Genomic DNA, 20416 nt, shown 5'->3' on the forward strand with positions numbered 1-20416 from the left:
TGACTCTGTCTTGTAGGGTTGTAGTGAGTCGGAATGGACTCTGTGGCAGTGGGTATGGAACCCAGTGGTTAAAGCCCTCAACTGCGAACCTCAGGGTCAATGGTTGAAAACTTCTTGGAAGAAAGGTGAGGCCATCCATTTCAGAAAAGACGGACAATCTCTGACACTCCAGGGAGCTGTGCTCCTCTTTCCTGTAGGGTCGCCATGGGGTTTCTGGACTCCACGGCAGGGGGTTTAATGTGACAGAAGCTTCTGGAAACTCGATGTGGTCTCTGGAGCAGAAAACTAGGTCTCCTGTCTTGTCCTGGGGAAGCACAACCTGATTTGACTGGTGTCTTGGGAGAAATGAGGGGAAGAATTGGAAATTTTCTGGAGTTTTCCATGCCATTCTCAAAACTTCAAATTTATTCCTGCTGAGTCAATTCAGACTCAGGTGGGTTCTGTGTATGGAAATAAAAACTCCACAGGCTTTTCTTGGCTGTAATCTTTGTGAAAGTGATTGCCAGGCCTTTCTCCCTCAGTAATGCTAAGCACCAAGTGTTGGTGACACCCAGGGGCCCTGATATCTTCACCAGTTAAGCAATTTCCTCCCCTGATGCTCCTGACCATGCCTGGACACCCACCTTGGTCCCTTTGCTTTCACATAATGGCTTCTGGAAAGAGGGACAGAAGTGAGTGAAGGAGAATGGTTTGGGAAAGGGGTGCAGGGGTCCTGGGAGATCCCAACCTTGCAGTCACAAGCCAGATGTGGCCAGGGCAGAGCTGTGGTTGGCTAAATTAATTTGCTTCTCATCAAGGAACTCCAAAACAGAGCAGACATTCTCACTCTGGTATGACCCCAATGGACTCAGAGCTCAGCAGTTCAAACCCAGCAGCCCCTCCTTGGGAGAAAGACGAAGCTTTCTGCTTCCATAAAGGCAGACAACTTTGGAAACCCACAGGGCCACGTTTTACTCTGTCTGCAGGCAGCATTTCCCACAGTGGGTAGTACTGCCTCCTGCTGTGGGGTGCTGGGGGAGTCAGGGCAGCTGCAGAAGCCGAGCTCACACTCCATCCTGGATGATGGGCTAGAGCACAAATAGTTTTATTAATAAGGAGGCGCTGAGTTGTCACTTTTTCTGAAAAGGGGTGGGGGCTGGTCCTGTAAGCTTGGGGCCCAGTGTAGAGGGTTCAACTCAATGGCAGTAGCTGTGGAGGTGAGGGGTGAGGGGCAGTTGTGTAAGCTCTTAATATAGCACCACTGATGCTTCTGGGGTTGACCTGGATCTAAACAAAAGAAAAAAAAGGTAGGTGTTTAGTTGTTCAGACCTGTTCTAAGCTGAACTGAAACCTTGCTGAGGACAGAGTTTGGGGCTAAGCGGAGTGGTCCCTGCAGCCCCCTTGCATGCACCCCTACCCCCCAGCCACCGCACCAGCAGGGTGAGAGAAGACCCTGATGTCAGGCCTCCACATATTCCAGGTCTTTCCTGCACAGAAGTCCACCATGGCCTCGGACCACCAGACACAAATGGGCAAGCAGCAGCCGCCCCTCAACCCCAAGGTGCGTACCTCAGAAAGGGCCCAACAGCACATCGCCCTCAGTCTCGGTTTCTACTTCTGTAAAATGGGTTTGGCATCTTCCTTCTCGGGGCACCCTTGCTCCTGTCTGGGCTCAGTTTCCCCTTCCTGCTCATGGGAGAAAGGGTATGGAATCTGAAGGCCTTGACCTGACTGGACCACCTGTGCCCGCACACTAGCTTCCAGCAGTAGAGCCCGCTCCATGACTTATGGGGTCCCTTCTTGCAGCCTCCGGTGAACAGGGTGTGCTGTACACCAAGCTCCATACCCTCATATGAGGCTGTGACACCGGGACCGAACTTGCCACAAGCTTTATAACATGGGCAGAGCCCTAGGGATTTTACCACAGGGATGGGAGACAAGGCAGAGAAGTGGGGGTCACTTCATGTGCGGCACATGTAGAGTGTGAGCCCCACACCAGCTTGGAAGTTCACCTTGCAATCTCATTTCCATGTCCAGTGTCTAGGCCAGGGACTAGGCACTCCCGCCACCCAACGGGCTGCTCCCTGCAGCCCTCTGTCTCCTCGTTTGTAGGAGCCCTGGGCATAGATTCACCCACAACCATCAATCTGTCCAGTCAAACTGGGCAGTCCCTCACCCTCTTAGGCTGTTTTGCTGGGGGACAGATGATAAAGCAGCAAGCAAATATGTGCGTTCAAAGAGCGAGAAGGGCTCAGAGGAAATTTCAAGGAGGAAAGAGCCTTGGGAGAGCCCAGCAGATGAGGAACAGTGGTCAAACAGGATCTCCCCGGGGAAGGGACATTTAATGATTGATGTGGGTCCAGGGAGGAAGCAGCTGTGTGGCACTTGGTGGAGGGGGTGGGGAGAGGCAGAACGTACAAGGAATAGCATATGCAAAGGCCCTGCAGCAAGTGTGAGGAACATTGGGAAGGTCAGTGCAGGTGGCTTAGAGCCCTATCCAGCAGAACCATAGGAATAATTTAAAATGTTCTAGTAGTCACGTTGGGAGAGAGACACGGCTGTCTACTTCCATAAAGCATCACAGTTACAGAAACTCACAGGGGCAGTTCTACCCTGACCTATAGAGTTGCTATGAGTCGGCACCGCCTTGATGGCAGTAAGTTTGGTTTTGTTTGGTCTCATAGTTAACTTGAGGAAAAACGATTGCCTCTATGAAGCCAGGAAAATGTCAACAAATCTCTCAGTCCATATTCTCGAGTCTTCGCATAGCCTTGCAAAAGAGATGGAAAGCCCATTTTACAGATGAGACAAATAGGGCTCAGAGGAATTCAGACACTCCCTGTGGTTACCCAGCTGGATACAGCACAGGGCCATCCGAGGCTAGGGCTGTCTCCTGACTTAGTCTGCTGCTGGGCCTCTGGCCAAAATGATGCAACTGAGCCCGTGGGATTTATCTCTGCTTTTGTCCAGCCAATCCATGCTGACTTAGCCTCAGGCTGACTACATGGGCTCTGTGGCTGCCCATCCGGAGCATTCAACCCAGAGACAAGTCTCTACAAAGAGTGGCTAGAAAACCTCTGCTCAATATTCTCATTGCAACCAGGAAATATGCAGCTGGCCTCTCAGTCAGCACATGGCTGTGAGCTTGGGTGGGATGCTTCACTTCAAAGAGCTTTGTTTCCCATGGTGAGAATACTGCCAGCCCCTAGACCAGGTGAGGCAAGGGGGACCAAGGCCCCTGGTATGTGTGGTTGTACAAGTGAAATGGGAGTGAAGCGTGTATGTAAGAAGCCCTAGTTTGGTTCGTAGAGGAGCAGAAACATTTCAGGCCGGGTGACCTAGCATATTGCTACCCCTGATCTGACACACGAATCAGCATCATCAGCCTCACCTGAGAGCTGGTGAGAAATGCAGAATTGGGGGTTGCTTTCCAGATCTGCTGCCTGAGAAACTGCATTCTACCAGCTTCCCAGGTGCTCTGCATGCTTATGAGGGTTTGAGAAGGTCTGTTGGAGTAGCATCAGCGTCGGGCAGACCTGGGCTCCAATATCCTGCTACTTACCCTTCTAGGGATTGGTGGCATCTCTCTTCATTAGCAGAATTATCCCTCTCACCTCCAGAACACTAGGATGTGCTAGCCACCATCCCTCAGGTCCTTCTAACATCCCCATGAGACTGGAACTGCCTCAATGCCCTATTCTACAGATGGGACGGTCTCATGGCGGGGACATGGCTTCATGTTGGGGTGGTAACCCTGAAGGCAGAGTCTGGTAACATCCTGGGGTCTCTCCAGCCTTGATACTGCCCACTCTCACTGTCCCCTCCATGCTCTCCTCTTGTTGCAGATCACCGTCTTTGAGCAGGAAAACTTCCAGGGCCACTCTCATGAGCTCATTGGGGCCTGTTCCAACCTGAGAGATACTGGCATAGAGAAGGCGGGCTCCGTTCTGGTGCAGGCTGGACCGTATGTACTGAGGAACTGGGAGGTGGGGGCGGGGTTGTCTGTCCTCACCCTGCTGCTAGACTGTGCCTCCAGGGAACCAGTAACGGTGACAGACAGCCTCTGAAGAGAACCTGTGCTTTGGGAACCAAACTATTGTCGTTGGGTTCTGATTCACGGTGACCAGATACAGAAAAACTGGTCATGTGTCGTCTTTACCATTGTTGTTACATTCGAGCCCGTTGCTACAGTCTCTCTATCAATCCGTCTCATTAAGGACCTGCCTCTTTTGGGCTGCCCCTCTATTTTATCAAGCACGATGTCTTTCTCCAGTGACTAGTCTCTTCTGATCACATACCTTAAAGGATGTGAGATGAAGTCTCGCCATACTGGTTTCTATGGAGCACTCTGACTGTACTTCTTCCCAGACAGATTTGTTTGTTCCTCTGAGAGAAATTTCAGTGTTCTTTGTCAACACCATGATTGAAAGGCTCTTCTTCAGTCTTCTCTTTTCATGGTCCACCACCTGGCTGTCAGTTTGTCATACCATAGTGATTGTGAGTTGCTGTAGAGCTGCAAGCTAGGCCACCGGCATTTCAAATACTAGGCGAATGGAGAGTCATCCATGGTGGGCAGTTTTCAGAGGAGCTTCCAGATAAAGAGCCTCAGAAGAAGGACTTGGTAGTCCACTTCTGAAGGATTATCCACTGAAACCTTATTAAGAGCAGTGGAATAAGTCAGACCCCTCTAGGTTCAAGTCCTGCCTCTGCTCTTGGTGGCTGTGTGATGGCAGGTGTGCCTCAGTTTCTTCCCATGCAGGAAGAGGGTAACTCCATCCTCCTGAGGATGATTGGAGAGAGCTTGTGGCCTTACAGCATGAGAATTAGAGTTCTGTATTTACTGTGGATGGTATTTGGGGGAAGTGGGTTAAGTACTTTATTGCTGATTGCAATGTTGGGTGTTCGAACCCACCAGCCACTCAGTGTAAGAAAGACGAGGCTATGTGTTTCCATTACAATTGACAGACTTGGAAACTATGGCAGCAGTTAAAAACAAAAAAAAGCAAAACTTGATTTTGACTCATGGTGACCCTGTAGCACAGGGTATAACTGCCCTTGTGAGTTTCTGAGATTGTAACTTTTTGAGGGAGTAGGAAGCATCTTTCTTCCATGTAGCAGCTGGTGATTCAAACAGCTGACCTTGAGGTTAGCAGCCCAACATGTAATCACTATGCCACAAAGGCTCTGTCCTAGAGGGTTGCTATGATCAGAATTAACCTCACAAAAACAGGATGTACCCTTGAAGGGAGTGGCACTGGCAGAGTACCTTTGTGCTTGGCTGCAAATCAAGCAGCCAAGTGGGTCAGTGGTTCAAACCTACCAACCTGTCTGTGGGAGAAAGATGAAGCATTCTTCTCCCGTAAAGACTGATAGCCTTGCCTTAGAAACCCACAGGGGCAGTTCTACTCTGTCCTGTGGGGGGGGGGGCTGTGAATTGACTGATGACACTAATTGGTAATGGGTTTGGTTTATTACTGTTATTATTTAATGTTTCCTTGTTAGGATAAGATCCCTGGTGGCGTAGTGGTTACCCATTGGGCTGCGATTGTCAAGGTCTGCAGTTTGAAACTACCAGCCTCTCTAGAGAGAAAGACAGGACTTTCTACTCCCATAAAGTGTTACAGTCTTGGAAACTCACAGGGGCAGTTCTGCCCTGTCCTATAGGGTCACTATGGGTCAGCCTCAACTCGATGGCAGTGAGTGAGTGAGTTATTAGGGTGGGCTGGAGTGACTCCTGGGCTGAAGGGGGCTTGGATCTCTGTTGACCTCTCGTCTTCCTGTCTCTGTCTGTGTGTCTTGGTTACAGCTGGGTGGGCTATGAACAAGCCAACTGCAAGGGTGAGCAGTTTGTGTTTGAGAAGGGTGCGTACCCACGCTGGGACTCATGGACCAGCAGTCGCAGGACAGACTCCCTCAGCTCACTGAGGCCCATCAAAGTGGTGAGTCCTCTCCCCTCCCACAGCCCTCCTTTCTTCACCTCCCAGGTGCCAGAGGCCGAGGGTGCAGGAAGGAGCCACCCTCTCTGACAGGGCACCTCTTCTGATTGGTGGGGGGCTTTCCTGCAAAAGTCTTTCCTGTGTTTCCTCATCTGTAAAATGGAGATATCATATATCTGTTATTAAGGTGCTCTGGTGGTATAGTAAGTTGTGCGTTTGGCCGATAGCTGAAAAGTCAACAGTTCGAATCCACCAGCCACTCCTTGTGAGAAAGTGAGGCTGTTAGCTCCCACAAAGACAGACTATCTTGGGAGCTTGAGAGAACAGTTTTACTCTGACCCATAGGGTCTCTGTGAGTTGGAATCAGCATGATGGCAGGGGCTTTGGGGGCTGATCTGGAGAAACCTTGGTGGTGCAAAGGGTTAAGTGCTTGACTGCTAACCAGGTAAGCTGTTGTAACCAACCAGCTGCTCCTTGGGAGAAAGATGAGGTGGTCTGCTCCTATAAAGATGAACAGCCTCAGGAAACCGAGGGAGCAGTTCTACTTTGTCCCATAGTGTCCCTGTGAGTCAAAATCAACAAGATAGCAATGGGTTGGATGCTAAGGTGTCCACATGCTATGCTCAGGGTTGGCGCCTTGCACCTTCTAACCCCGCAGTTGCTGTGGAATTGCTTCCAAGTCACAAGCAGCCCATGGGGCCCTGTGTGGGATGGTGCGAGACAGGGCTTTCGTGGCTCAGTGTTTGGAAACAGACCAGCAGGCCCTTCTTTAGAGGTGCACCTGGGTGATTCCCAGCCACTCACTGTTTGGTGAGCTGCTTGGATACCCTCACTATTTGTACCACCCAGAGGACTCATGGGAGCTACTACAAGACCTTTGTCAGAGGAGGACCGGTGGGTGCAGTGATGTTCAGGGTCTTGTCCACAGTGTAACTTCTGGGAGTGTGCGCTGCATGCGCGTGTCCCCACAGTGACCCCACACGGGGCCACAGTTCATGGAGCTTGTCACAGGCCATGGGTCGTGAATTGGGTGGGCCGTAGAGTGGGAAGACCCAGTCACCTGGGCTCCCTGCTCATCCCCAGGTCCCTCTCCATGCACAGGACAGCCAAGAACACAGGATCATTCTCTACGAGCACCCCAGTTTCACAGGGAAGAAGATGGAGATCATTGACGATGACGTGCCTAGCTTCCACGCGCATGGCTACCAGGAGAAGGTGTCCTCCGTCCGTGTGCAGAGTGGCACGTGAGTGCAGTCCTACCCCCATTCACTCTGCCCTGGACCCGTGGACACTGGGCCCTCCATCCTGCCTTGCCAGGAATCACTGCTCCCTCCACCCCCCCAATCCCCATATGCCATCACACTTGCAAAAATCACCCTTCCCAACCTCAGCCCATGAGTGGTTTTCGGCTCTGCCATTTATGTCATTTACTTGCCTGTTGGGCAGGTAAAATCCCTGGGCCTCCTCTGCAGCCACCCAGAACAGGGCAGTCCATGGGGGAGCAGGAGTGGGTGGCAGGCAGAGGCGGAACCAGGGGAAGGTTGGGAAAGGGCCACAGAAAGGGTGGCCTTGCTCTGTGCAAGGCACTGACCCTAGAAACAAGAAGCATCTGTTTGGTCCACAGACCTTGCTCACTAGCACTGGGACTTCTGGTGAAAATTCTGCATGACATAGCTTCTGGGCAGGGGCATGCTGCTGCTGACTTTCACCAGCTTGAAAATGAGAAATGTTAATTAGGCTTTTAGAATTTTTATGCACGGGCTGTTCACATCATTGGCCCCTTGAAATCAGCTATCAGGGAAGAATTTATACTACAAGAATTGGCAAGCACTACAGGGCCTTCCCCTGTTTTTGTTGTTGTTACTGTTGTTTTTAAAGAGAAAGATCCTAGGGAGTAGGATGTGCTCTGCTCAGTCCTTCCTCTGTCGGTCTGTCTATCCATGTTCCCTCACCTCACCTCTGGCCCTACAGGTGGGTTGGTTATCAGTACCCTGGATACCGTGGGCTGCAGTACCTGCTGGAAAAGGGGGACTACAAGGATAGTGGTGACTTCGGGGCCCCCAACTCCCAAGTTCAGTCCATACGACGCATCCGGGACATGCAGTGGCACCAACGGGGCACCTTCCACTCCTCCAACTAGCACACTAAACTCCCCATGCCCCACTCCCCTTCCCAGCCCCTTCCCAGGGGCCAGGCTACTGTGGGGATTCCTCCCTGGCCTTTCCAGTGAGTGAATAAAGTGTGACTTGCAACCAGTCTCCAGGGTGCGGTTTATTCAGAGAGAGAGAGAGAGAGAGAGAGAGCGAGAGAGAGAGAATGAACTAGAAAGTCTCTGGGCAACGTGGGACAACAAAGTCCCCTAGAATCTTCTAGCTCTGCAGCTGTGTGCCCTTGGGCAGGGTCCAACTTCTCTGGACCTCTATTTCCTCACCTGACCTGCAACCCTCCTACCTCAACTCAAATTCAAACCCACTGCATTCTGATTCATCGCTCATAACCACCCCATGGCTGACTATGGTGGCTTAGTAGGTTATGTGTTGGGCTGACCTGTGGCCAGCAGTTCAAAACCACCAGCCGCTCCATGGGAGAAACACAAGGCTTTCTACTCCTCTAAAAAGTTACAGTCTTGGAAACCCACAAGGGCAGTTCTACCCTGTCCTATAGGGTCACTATGAATCAGTTGGGATTGACTCTGTGGCACTGAGTTTCTGTGCCACAGAAGCCCTGGTGGCTTTGTCAGGTAAGTGCAGAGCTGCTAACTACAAGGTCTAAAGTTCAAACCAACCATATGCTCTGCTGGAAGAAGATGAGGTTGTTATAACGATTTATGTACAGCTCCAGAAACTTCAGTGTTTCCTAAAATATGTGACATCACCTAAGGGGATGCTGGAGTGATCCTGGACGCGCCACAGTAGAGATGCCTACACTTTAGGGACCCAGAAGTTTTAAATTTCCAGGGGGACCCTGAGTGATTTTTTTTGAAAAGGAGTGCTAGGTGGAATAACTTTGGGAGTCAGTGCTATGAATTAGAATTGACTTGTTGCAGTAGATTTTGGTTCTGTGAGTTAGTCTCTGAGTTTGTTTATGGCCTGCATATGGCGGTGGTTTAAAATCACCTAGCAGAGCCACTCAAGAAAGCCTGATGAGCTGCTCCAATCAAGATTATACTGACAGCGAACAAACTCACCACTGATGCAGACTCACAGGGACCCTCGACTGCTGCTCTGTACAGAAGTAGAAAAGCCCCATATTTCTTCTGCAGAGCAGCTGGTGGGTTTGAACTGCTGACCTTGTGATTAACAGCCCAACTTATAACTCTTGGATTGGGGAAGGGAATGCGAGCTCACCTTGGGCACATGGAAGAATTACGACCAGTTGAGATGCAAAAGTGGCAAATGGAGTTTATTTGCTAGCTTGAGCTAGGGCTTCCCTCCCTCCACTGCCCAGTGCAGCAGGGACCCAGCGTCCAAAAGGGAATCAGCCTCAAGTTCTTTGTTCCCTGGGCTTTTATGGGGCCAGGGATGGCAGGGGAAGAGGAGTAGTCCAGTGTTGCTGTTCTTTAAATTTATTGGAGAAACCTTCTGGCATCAGCGTTGTCCAGTGGTGGTTGGCAAGCAGTTTCGTGCGTATTTTCTTGACTGGTAAATTGGGGGGGGGGGTGGTCGCTGCTCCCTACTGGTCAGTCTGGGACAGATGATGCCTTCTCTGACAGAATTACCTCAGTGTCCAGGAATCTGAAATTAGAGCTTAAGCCTGCCCTAGAGTTTGGTTTTATACAGCCTGTCATGGTGCTGGTGCTGGCGTTGTAAACCAGGACCCCACATAAACAACTCTACCAAAAGGTTCATGGCAAAATGGTTTTTACAGTAGCAGCTTCATATCAAGTGTTCTGATAGGGATGAGGGAAGGGCAGAGTGAAGGACAGAGTTGTCATGAATTGGAATTGACTTGATGGTAACAGGTTAAACTCACAAAACTCAGTGCCTTTGTGTTGTTTCCAATTCATAGAGGCCCTGTTGATAGATCAGGGTGGAACTGCCTCTGTGGGTAGAAAGTCTCCTCTTTCTCTATCAGAGTGAGTGGTGCTTATAAACTGCTGACCTGGTGGTTATCAGCCCAATACACAGCCACTACACCACCAGGGCTTCTTTGGCAATAAGTTAGTTTTTAAAATTTTTTATTTTTAGTCTATGAGGATTGTACCAGACTGTCACCACTCAACCCATTGCTATCAAGTCAATTCCAACTCACAGTCACCCTAAATAGGTACAGGAGCAGAACACCTCGCCTTTGTCCTTTGAAGCAGCTAGTGAATATGAACTACTGAATTTGTGTGTAGTAGTCCAATGCATAACCCACTTTTCCACCTGTCTGTTTTGTAATAAGTCATAATCATTGTCATTAAGTCTATGCTGACTCATAGAGATCCCCTGTGGATTTCTGAGACTGTAACTGTTTACAAGAGTAGAAAGCCCAGTCTTTCTCCTGAGAAACTGCTGGTGGTTTCAAACTGCTGAAATGCAAATCACAGCCCAACACATAACCATTCCACCACCAGGGCCTCTGTAATGAGTCTTGAAGTCCCCCCAGATCATCATTCTTTTTGAGGGGCATTGAAGCTATTTTTGACTCTTTCCAATTCCTTCTAAAATCATAGTAATCCCATGTACAACAGGACAAACTACTGCCTGGTCCTGTGCCAGTCTCAAGTACCACGTGTGTGAGCTGTGGTGGCAGCTACCGTGTCAATCCTTCTCTCTGATGGTCTTCTTCACTGACCCTCTGTCAAGGGTGATGTCCTTTTCCAGGGACTAATCTCTTCTGAAAACATGTCCAAAGAACATGAAATGAAACCTTACTATTTTTGCTTCTAAGAAGCATTGGCTGCACTACTTCCAAGACAGATGTTTTTGTCCTTTTGGCGTCCATGGTACTTTCCATACTCTTCACCAGCACCACCATTCAAACGCACCCATTCTTCGATCTTTCTTAGTCAAAGCCCAACTGATGCAGGCATATGAGGTGATTGGCTTGGTCTGGAGCACCATAGTGCTCAAAGTAACTCCTTGCTTCTCAACATTTCGAAGAAGTCCTGTGCAACAAATTTACACAATGGAATTCACCATTTGAGCTCTGAGAAGCTAAAAGCCCCCAATTAAGTGCCTGGAGGCATCCTACTTAGCAAAGGAGCCGCATCCCTGAAGGCATGCAGCTTTATTTGCTCAATGGCCAGGAAGCCTATGCTGTTCTCATGCTCTGTTTCCTCTGATGTTCCGTGGAGTCATGGCTTTCTGTCCTTGGATGAAGGAGGTTTATCACATAGAGGTCTTAGAGTCCAGAGAAGGAGCTCCTAGATTGGGCTGAGCTGAAGCAGGTCAGGGCCCCTGCTTCCCTGCACATCACTGGAGGTCAGCAGCAGAAGGCACCAGATAAGATAACCAGTGAGACCAGATGATCCAGGTTCAAAGAAAACCACAAGGATTCGACAAGCAATTTTTGGAGTGTCCAGACCCCATATTCTAATTTCCACACATTCCACCACCCCTTTAAGTCCCCCACTCCTGGCTGCTGAGCACAACTTCCCTGACCTGTTGACCTCGGTCACAGAACCTTATCTGGGAGCTTCTCCTCTAATAAAACTATTTCTGTCTTTTCTCTCCCTTGTCCTGTCAGTTATGACCTCGTGCCTCAGTTTACCATATGCTTCATCTGTTTCCTCCTGCCTCAGTTTCACCTTTGCACTCCCTTCTGGGAACTGGATAGAGAAAGGACCCTGCTGTCCCCATATAGCCTTGGGGACTAATGGTAGCAAGAAGAAGGCATTAAGGATACCCAGAATAGGAGCAGGGTGTTGAAAATAAGAGAATTGCAATTTGCCTGCTGACCCTTGGGGAGAACAGCAGTTGTGGCACAAGGGGCACAGCATATAGAGTTGGGGAAGCAAGACTTCAGGGTAGACACACTTCAACAGGTCTGGCATAAGTGTAAGGCTCTGAGATACTTGCCCTTCAATTAATCCCACATGAGGAAACTCACTGCTGTGGAGCTGATCCTGACTCACAGTGACTCTGTAGGGTAGAGTAGAAACCCTGTGCATTTCCGAGACTATAAATCTTTTTAAAAATGTTTATTAAAAGATCATTTTATTGGGGGCTCTTCCAGCTCTTAAAATAGTCCATACATCAATTATATCAAGCACATTTGTATATATGCTGCCATAATTATTTTATAAACATTTAATTTCTATTGAGCCCTTGGATATCAGCTCCACTCCCCCCCCGCCCCAAGACTGTACACCTTTTTAAAAATTAATAAATCTTTTTATTGGGGCTCATACAGCTCTTATCACAATCCGTCCATAGATCAATTGAGCGAAGCACCCTTATACATTCGTTGCACTCGTCATTCTCATAATTCACCTTCCACTTGGGTTCCTGGAATCAGCTCGGTTTCCCTTTTTTCCCCTCCCCCTCCCTCCCCGCTCCCCTCTTCCCCCTGGTCCCTTGATAGTTTATAAATAATTATTATATCTTATCTTACACTCCCCGGTGTCTCCCCTCACCCACCTCCCCATTGCCCATCTCCCAGAGTGGAGGTTACACATAGATCTCCAAGATCGGTTCTCCCTTTCTACACCCCCTTCCATCCTGGTGTCGCCACTCCTACCGCGGGTGTTGAGGGGTTCGTCTGTCCTAGATTCCCTGTGTTTCCAGATATCTACTGGTATAACCAGGTTCGCAAGGTAGAATTGGGGTCATGATAATTGGGAGGGGAGGAAGCGTTCAGGAACTAGAGGAATATTTTGAGTTTCATTGTTGCTACACTGAACCCTGAGTGACCCATCTCCTCCTCACTACCCCTCTGGAAGGGATGTCCAGCTGTCTACAGATGGGCATTGGGTCCCCATCACACACTCCCCCTCATTCACGGTGATGTGACTCTCACCACCACCCCGCCTTTGTTGTTTGAGACCTGGTCTCCTCTGCCCTTCACGATCACCTATGTTGGTGTGCTGCTTCCGTGTGGGCTTTGTTGCTTCTGGGCTAGATGGCCGCTTGTTTGCTTTCAAGCCTTAAAGTCCCCAGATGCCAGATCTTTTTGATAGCCAGGCACCATCAGCTTTCTTCACCACGTTTGCTTACACACACGTCTGTCTTCAGTGATCATGTCGGGAAGGTGGGTATCATGCAATGACTGTTTAGCAGGGCGAGGTGCTATTGTATTGGGGGATTATGCATGAGGAAGTCCAATGTCCATCTGCTACCCTACTACTGAACCTATAAATATATGCACATAAGTCTATTGCCCCCATAATCATAAATATATTTACATATGTACATGTCTGTATTTAGGCTTCTCTGTATGCACTTTGCCTCCTACTCCTTTCCTCTATTTCCTTTCACTTTCCTCCCGTCACACTACCATGTTTAGCCTTCATTCTGGTTTCAGTAATTCCTCTCAGTTACCTTGCCCTTGGCACTCCCTACCAGTCCTCCTCTCCCCTCCCTCCTCTGGTTTTGAACCACTTGCTGTTCCCTTGTCCCTGTGTTGGGCGACAGCTCCTCCCTTCCCCTACCTCCCATGCTCTCATGTCCCTCCAGGACCATTGGTCCCGTTATTTTCTTCTCTCATTATTTGTCCGGCCTATCTTGTCTAGGTGGACCTGCTGATATAGTAATATGTGCGTACAAATGCAGATGACTTTGACAGTGCCTAAGTGGCGCATAAGAACATGGCATCGACAGCAGCAACACCGACACGCTGATACTCAGAAAAGCCAGTAACATACAAAATTTACAAGGTAAAAAAAAAGAAAAAAAAGACAAAACAAAAAGATAGCAAATATTAAAAGAAAAATTGCTAGTAGTTCAAGGTCAGTTCGTTGGTCTTTAGGAGTGTTTTCTAGATGTAGCTTGTGAGGTGCCACATCCTAACCCGAAAGTCCATGCTTTATACTCCCTTGGGATCCCTTTGCTCTGCTTCCTCCGCTGCTCCATTGCACGCCCCCAGTGTTTGCCTCAGTGTGGTGGGGTCAGCTCAGTCGCACATCCCCCACTGTGTCTCAGGTACTGTCCGTGTAGGGCCATGTGTTGGTGCAGGATGTCACATCTCGCAGTGTGGCCAGCTGTATGGCCCTCTCTGTACGATGGGCCCTTTGAGCTGGTCTATTGTCCTTGGGCTTGGTGGACCCAGGTGTACTCCACTACGTCCTTTCTCCTTCTTTTGTTTCAGCTTCCTTCTGGATGTGGTGTGGTGGGTCAGTTCCTTTCCCACTCCAGATAATCTATTTTCGTTTTCTGTGGTACTCCCTTCGAATGTGGGTGTCGGCCTAATTCTGGTTTGGGCCAGCGTGTCGTCTAGCCTCTTTGTGTAGTCCTCTGTACTTTACGTTGCCCTCCTTGTTTGGTGTGTCGTGGTGGGGTCCGTATGCATGTTCCAGATCTGTGGGGACACAACCGATTCTCTCCCCCGGGTGGGTTAGTACCCTGTTCCCCCCCATACCATCCACTCAGTTCTCCCCATCCTGGTTCTCCCTCTCCCTGCCCCACTACTCCTTCTTTATGCTGTTCTCTCATGTACCTCCCTAAGTGTGGCCTGTCCTCCCTCCAACTATCTATGCTTCCCCCGTTTATTGTGGGATGGATGTTTATTCTTCTATTTCTGTCATGCTGATTGTACTTACCTCAGGGGACTCATGTTGTACTTGTTCCTTTGGGTATGGCTTACCTTGCTTAACATAATTCCTTCCAGCTCTTCCCATGAAATAGCGTGTTTCATGTGCTCATCCGTGCTTTTCAGTGCTGCATAGTACTCCATTGTGTGTATGTGCCAAAGTTTTCTAATCCACTCGTCTATCGATGGAAACTTTGGCTGTTTCCAAGTCTTTGCTATTGTGAATTGTGCCGCAATAAACATTGGAGCGCCTATGACTGGTCGTGTTTGATTTGCTGCTTCCACCGGGTATATGCCCAGTAGAGGGATGGCTGGGTCATAAGGTAGATCAATTTCCATTTTCTTTAGGTATCTCCAGATTGCTTTCCACAGTGGCTGTACAAATCTGCATGACCACCAGCAGTGGAGGAGGGTTCCTACTTCACCACAGCCCCTCCAACACTTGTTGATCTCTGATTTACTGATCTGGGCTAGCCTCAGGGGTGTTAGGTGGTATCTCATGGTTGTTTTGATCTGCATTTTCTTATGGCAAGGGACTTCGAGCACTTTCTCATATGTTTATTGGCCATATTGATCTCCTCTCTAGTGAAAGTTCTTCTCAATTCTTTCGCCCACTTCCTTAGGGGGTTAACTGTTTTCCTCTTTTTGCAGGTCACGATGGTGTTGTAGATTTTAGTAATGAGCCCTTTGTCTGATGTGTCATTACTAAAAATCTTCTCCCAGTCTGTGGGTTGTCTTGTCACCCTCTTGGCAAAGTCTTTCGAGGTGCACAGGTGTTTTATTCTTATTAGATCCCATTTGTCGATATCCAGTTCACCTGTGTGTGTACCCTTCCCTGTTGCAGTGAGCCTATGTGCTCCCTGGGCCAGTGCTCTGAGATTAGTCCCGATTCCCTCCTTAATGGTCCTGATTGTTTGGGGTTTGACTTCTAGATCTGTGATCCACCTTGAGTGTATTCTTGTGCATGGGGTGAGGTAAACGTCTTGTTTCATCTTTCTACATGTGGATATCCATTGTTTCCAGCACCACTTATTAAAGAGGGCATCTGCTTCCCACTTGATGTTTTTGGGACCCTTGTCGAAGATCAGTTGTCTATATGCTGATGATTTTACTCCTGGGCTTTCTATTCTTTTCCACTGGTCTGAGTGTCAATCATTGTGCCAGTACCACGCTGTTTTGACCACTGTAGCTGTGTAATAGGCATTAACATGGGGTAAGGTGAGTCCTCCAACTGTGTCCTTCTTCTTGAGGAGTTCTCTGTTGATTCTGGGTTTCTTCCCTCTCCATATGAAATTGGTGGTCAGTTTTTCCAATTCTTTGAAGAAGGTTGATGGTAATTGGATTGGTATAGCATTGAACTTGTAGAGTGCTTTAGGAAGAACTGTCATCTTTACTATGTTAAGTCTACCTAACCATGAGCAGGGGAGGGTCATCCATTTGTGGAGGTCACTTTTGGTTTCCTGTAATAGGGTTTTATAATTATGCTTATAAAGGTCTTTAGTATCTTTTGTTAAATATATTCCTAGGTATTTCAGTTTGTTCTTGGCTACTGTGAAGGGCACTTCCCTCTTAATAGCCTCTTCCATGGCCCTGTCCGATGTGTATAGAAACCCTACCAACTTCTGTTTATTGATCTTGTATCCTGCTACCCTTCCATATTCCTCTATCGCTGTAAGTACTCCAACTGTGGAGTTTTGGGGGTCTTCAATGTATAGGATCATGTCATCTGCAAATAGCGATAGTTTCACCTCCTCCTCTCCCAACTGGATCCCTTTGATGTCCTTCCACTGGCAAGACTGTACACCTTTAAGGGAGCAGAAAACCTCAACTTTCTCCCGCAGAGTGGGGCAGGAAGGGGGGGGGGAGGAGGGAGGGTTATTTTTGTAGGTTTGAACTGCCCTCCTGTGGTTAGTCATCGAACAAGGAACCCACTCCACCACCAGGAAATCTTGATACCCTGAGGTATAATTGCAAAACCCACTTACTACTACTTACAGAACTAGAATTTGGGCAGGATTCAGTGGGGATAGTTTCCTCTCTGCTCCAAACAGAGTCATCTAGGCTGGTTTTGGAGGAGGAGCCCTGGTGGCATAGTGGTAATGTATTGGGTGCTAACCATAAGGTCAGCAGTTTTAAGCCACCCAGAAGTTTGAAACCACCCAGCTTCTCAGTGGGAGAAAGATGAGGCTTTCTAATCCCATGAAGAGGTACGGTCTCAGAAACCCACAGGGGCAGCTATAAGGTCACTGAGTTGCAGTTGAGTTGTTGGCTGTTCCAGGGACAGCTTTTCCTGCTACTTGCTGCCACCAGGTGGCAGCACCGCACCATCCTCACAACTCCTGGGCTGTCCAGAGCTAATCCTTCCAGGTGGGCCCCTAAAGACGCAAGAACCTATAGAGACAGTTAGAATAAGGGTATGGTGGGGGAAGTGGAGAGTTGGAAGAGACGTTATCAAGGAGTTCAAGAGAGAACTGTTTTGAAATGTTTTGAAACTGACTGTGGTAGCAATTTTACTATACTGCGTGTTTTGATTTGAACCATTGGTATAATATCTGGATTAATTTCTAATAAAATGGTGTGAAAAATAGACTTGGGAGACAGAGTGTGGCACCCCATCAGACTTGACTGGAAAACACTCGCAAAGGCCAACAAATCGACCTTGAATTATTTATAGATTTTTCCATTTTGTTCAGTGGTTTTCTTTATGTTATTTTGTTTTTTACTGTGGTTGTTATTGTTTTGACTTCCTTTGTTGCTTTATTTGGCTTTGCCTGTTTTTTTGCACTTGTTAATGTATCTGCATATCTATCTAGATTAGATAGGCACGATAAATAATTCAGAGATGAAAAGAACGGGACCAATAGTTCTGGGGGTATACAGGAGAAGGGGAGGTGGGGGAAAGGAAATGGAGGGTGGGAGTGTGACCAACCCAGGGACAAGGGAACAACAAGTGAAGTAAAATCAATGGAAGGAAGGTCATAGGATGCCTAGTGGGGCTCAATCAAAGGCAATGTAGCAGTGAGGAATTACTAACCAAATGAAGGCCGAACATGATGGTGGGAACAAGACGGAGGTAAAAAGGAAATAGAGGAAAGAACCAAGAGGCAGAGGGGAATAGAACTATATGCTCAAATCTATATGTTAATAATTAAGGTTGCAGATGGACATTGGGCCTCAACTCAAGTTCTCCCTTAACATAAGAACATTTTGTTTGAACAATCCGGCATTCTGTGATACTCACTTTCCTGACACTATTGCTGAAGACAAACTGGGGGCATAAGCAAATGTGGTGAAGAAAGCTGATGGTGCCCAGCTACCAAAAGATATAGAATCTGGCATCTTTAAGACTTGAGGATAAACAAGTGGCCATCTAGCTCAGAAGCAACAAAACCCACATGGAGAAGCACACAAGCCTGTGTGATCATGAAGTCTCAGTGGGATCAGGAACCAGGCATCTAAGACCCAGAATAAAACCATATCCAATGTAAATGAGGCAGGCCATGGAATGGAGACCCAATGCCCATCTGTAAACAATTGGACATCCCCTCACAGAGAGGTCACAGGGAAGAGATGAGGCAGTCAGGGTGCTGTATAGCACTGTTGAAACACACAACTTTCCTCCAGTTCTTTGATGCTTCCTTCACCCCACTATCATGACCTCAATTCTACCTTACAAGTTGGATTAGACCAGAACATGCACACTGTTACAGATAAGAGCCCACAACACGTGCAATCAGGGATAGATAACCCGCCCCCAGGGCCAAAAAGGAGAGTAGAGATACGAGGAGGATAAGGGGAGAGAGAGGGGAGGGGAAAAAAAAGGGGAATCGATCACAAGGATCAATCTAGAACCCCCTCCTGGGGAGACAAATAATGGAAAAGTGGGTGAGGGGCCACGGAGGACGATGTAAGATACAGATAAAATAATCTATAACTTATCAAGGGTTTGTGAGGGAGGGGGAAGGAATGGGGAGCTGATATCAGGGGCTCAAGTAGGAAGGGAATGCTTTGAAAATGATGATGGCAGCTTATGTGCAAATGTACTTGAGACATTGGAAAAATGTATGGATTGTGAAAAGGGTCATAAGAGCCCCAATAAAAATATCTAAAATAAAATAAAAATAAACTGGTGTGGTAAAAACCAAAAATAATAAATTGGTTAATGAATGTAAAAAAGATTCTTTTTGTTGTGTATGTACCAATTGTTCATATTTCTAATTGGGAGATGTATTTCATTATATGGAAAATCATAGTATGTGTACCATTTAATTTTGGTGAGCATTTTGTGTCCACTTTGGGGGTATTATAAATAAATATGCTATGAACATTTTTTTAAAAAGACACAAGTGGGAAACCTGAAGCAAACTTTGAGGCTGCCCCACATGCCTCCCAAAGTATTCATTGTTGCCCAAGGGCACTGGTTCTCAAAAATGTCATTCCACAACTGCAGCAGCACCCATTAGAATTGTAGACTCGAGGACTTCCTGGAAGATGGCGAGGGAGTGACACATACCAGGGGGACTCTGCAGAATCCAGCCCAGGAGAGTTGCTTGGAAGGAAATTCAATGCTGCTGGATTGCAGGAGGTGCATCATAAAAATAAGTAGGCACAGACCCACGGGGTTTTGAGGGGCTGGGTGCTTTTGGCTTACCTCAGTGGAAGCCGGCGGGGCTTGACCTTAGCCCAGCCACTGTATCTGCCGGAGACGGGACCATTTGGAGCCTGTAGCGGGGCTTGGTCTCAACACAGCCACAGTTTTCCCCTGCCTGCCTCAGGGCAGGGACAGGGCCCTTGCAGCTTCACCGCCAGGGATCCGGGTTCAGCTACATTGTTGCTTCTGTTTACATCTCTGCTCTCTAATCCCACACAGCCTTGGAAGGCTGCTCAGGGGCTTTTTCATGCACAGCCACAGCTTGCCACTCCGCGTCTGAGCAGGGACTAAACCCAAACCCTCACAGTTCCATGAGCAGGGATCAGGGTTCAGCTACATTGCTGCTTCTGTTAACATCTCTGCTCTCTGTACCCCCTCCTACTTCTTTAAGTGCTGCTCAGAGGCTTTCTTGCGACTCTTCTTGCAGCTCAGCTGCGGCCTGCTGTTGGGGCTTGGGGTAAGGAATAAACCCTTGCAGCTCCACAAACAGGGAGTGGGACTCAGCTACACAGTTGCTTTTGCTTTCCTCGCTTCCCTATACCCTTGCATAGTCTAAACGGTCTTACTTTTAAATTTTTCTTCTCCTCCTTGACTCTTCCCTGTTTTCTCCCACTCCACTGCTGACCTACAGAACACTCCCCTTTCCCTAGGGCATTTATGCCTGTGCCACACACAGCTAGGTGAGCTCCACCCTGCATAACTAGTCGAAGGTTAGGGAAAGGTCCCCTTTCTCTCCAGGGGATACTCAGTCCAACTTCTCACCAGGGAATTCCTGCTTGTGTACCTGGGGGAATAAGGCAGCTCAGCCAACATTTATCAACATTCCAAGAAATTGCAGGAACTTCTGCCCAACCTCTGCAATACTGAGGCAGGCAACCGACCAGCCTTCTGGGGCACTCCCCTGATAGAGAAGCCACAGGAGGATAAAGTGGTAGGTTAATCCCATAGTAAAATCAGCTGTAGGCAGTTCGAAGAAGCATTCCTACAAGTCTCCCAGAGAGAGCCTGGAAAATGGTACCTGGTCCCTCCAAAACAACTCAACGCAAACAGCCACCAGCCCCAATGACCTCAATGAAAAAAACAGGAGAAACAAAAGGCGAAGGCAGAAGATATCCCGAACATGATAACATACATAGAAGAAGCAGACATTGAGATGCCACACAAAGAAATTATCAGC

The 20416-nt window shown here is 48.2% G+C and overlaps 1 protein-coding gene across 1 annotated transcript; it reads left to right on the forward strand.

Moving 5' to 3' along the window:
- The first annotated feature begins 1483 nt into the window (after nt 1-1483).
- On the forward strand, nt 1484-8055 carry LOC142429498 (beta-crystallin B2). The gene is made up of 5 exons (XM_075534604.1): nt 1484-1540; nt 3825-3943; nt 5786-5918; nt 7017-7159; nt 7887-8055. The coding sequence occupies exons 1-5, from the start codon at nt 1484-1486 to the stop codon at nt 8053-8055; spliced, it is 621 nt and encodes a 206-aa protein (XP_075390719.1).
- Nucleotides 8056-20416: the final 12361 nt, after the last annotated feature.

Source organism: Tenrec ecaudatus, chromosome 16 (assembly GCF_050624435.1).
Source record: "Tenrec ecaudatus isolate mTenEca1 chromosome 16, mTenEca1.hap1, whole genome shotgun sequence".
NCBI lineage: Eukaryota > Metazoa > Chordata > Mammalia > Afrosoricida > Tenrecidae > Tenrec > Tenrec ecaudatus.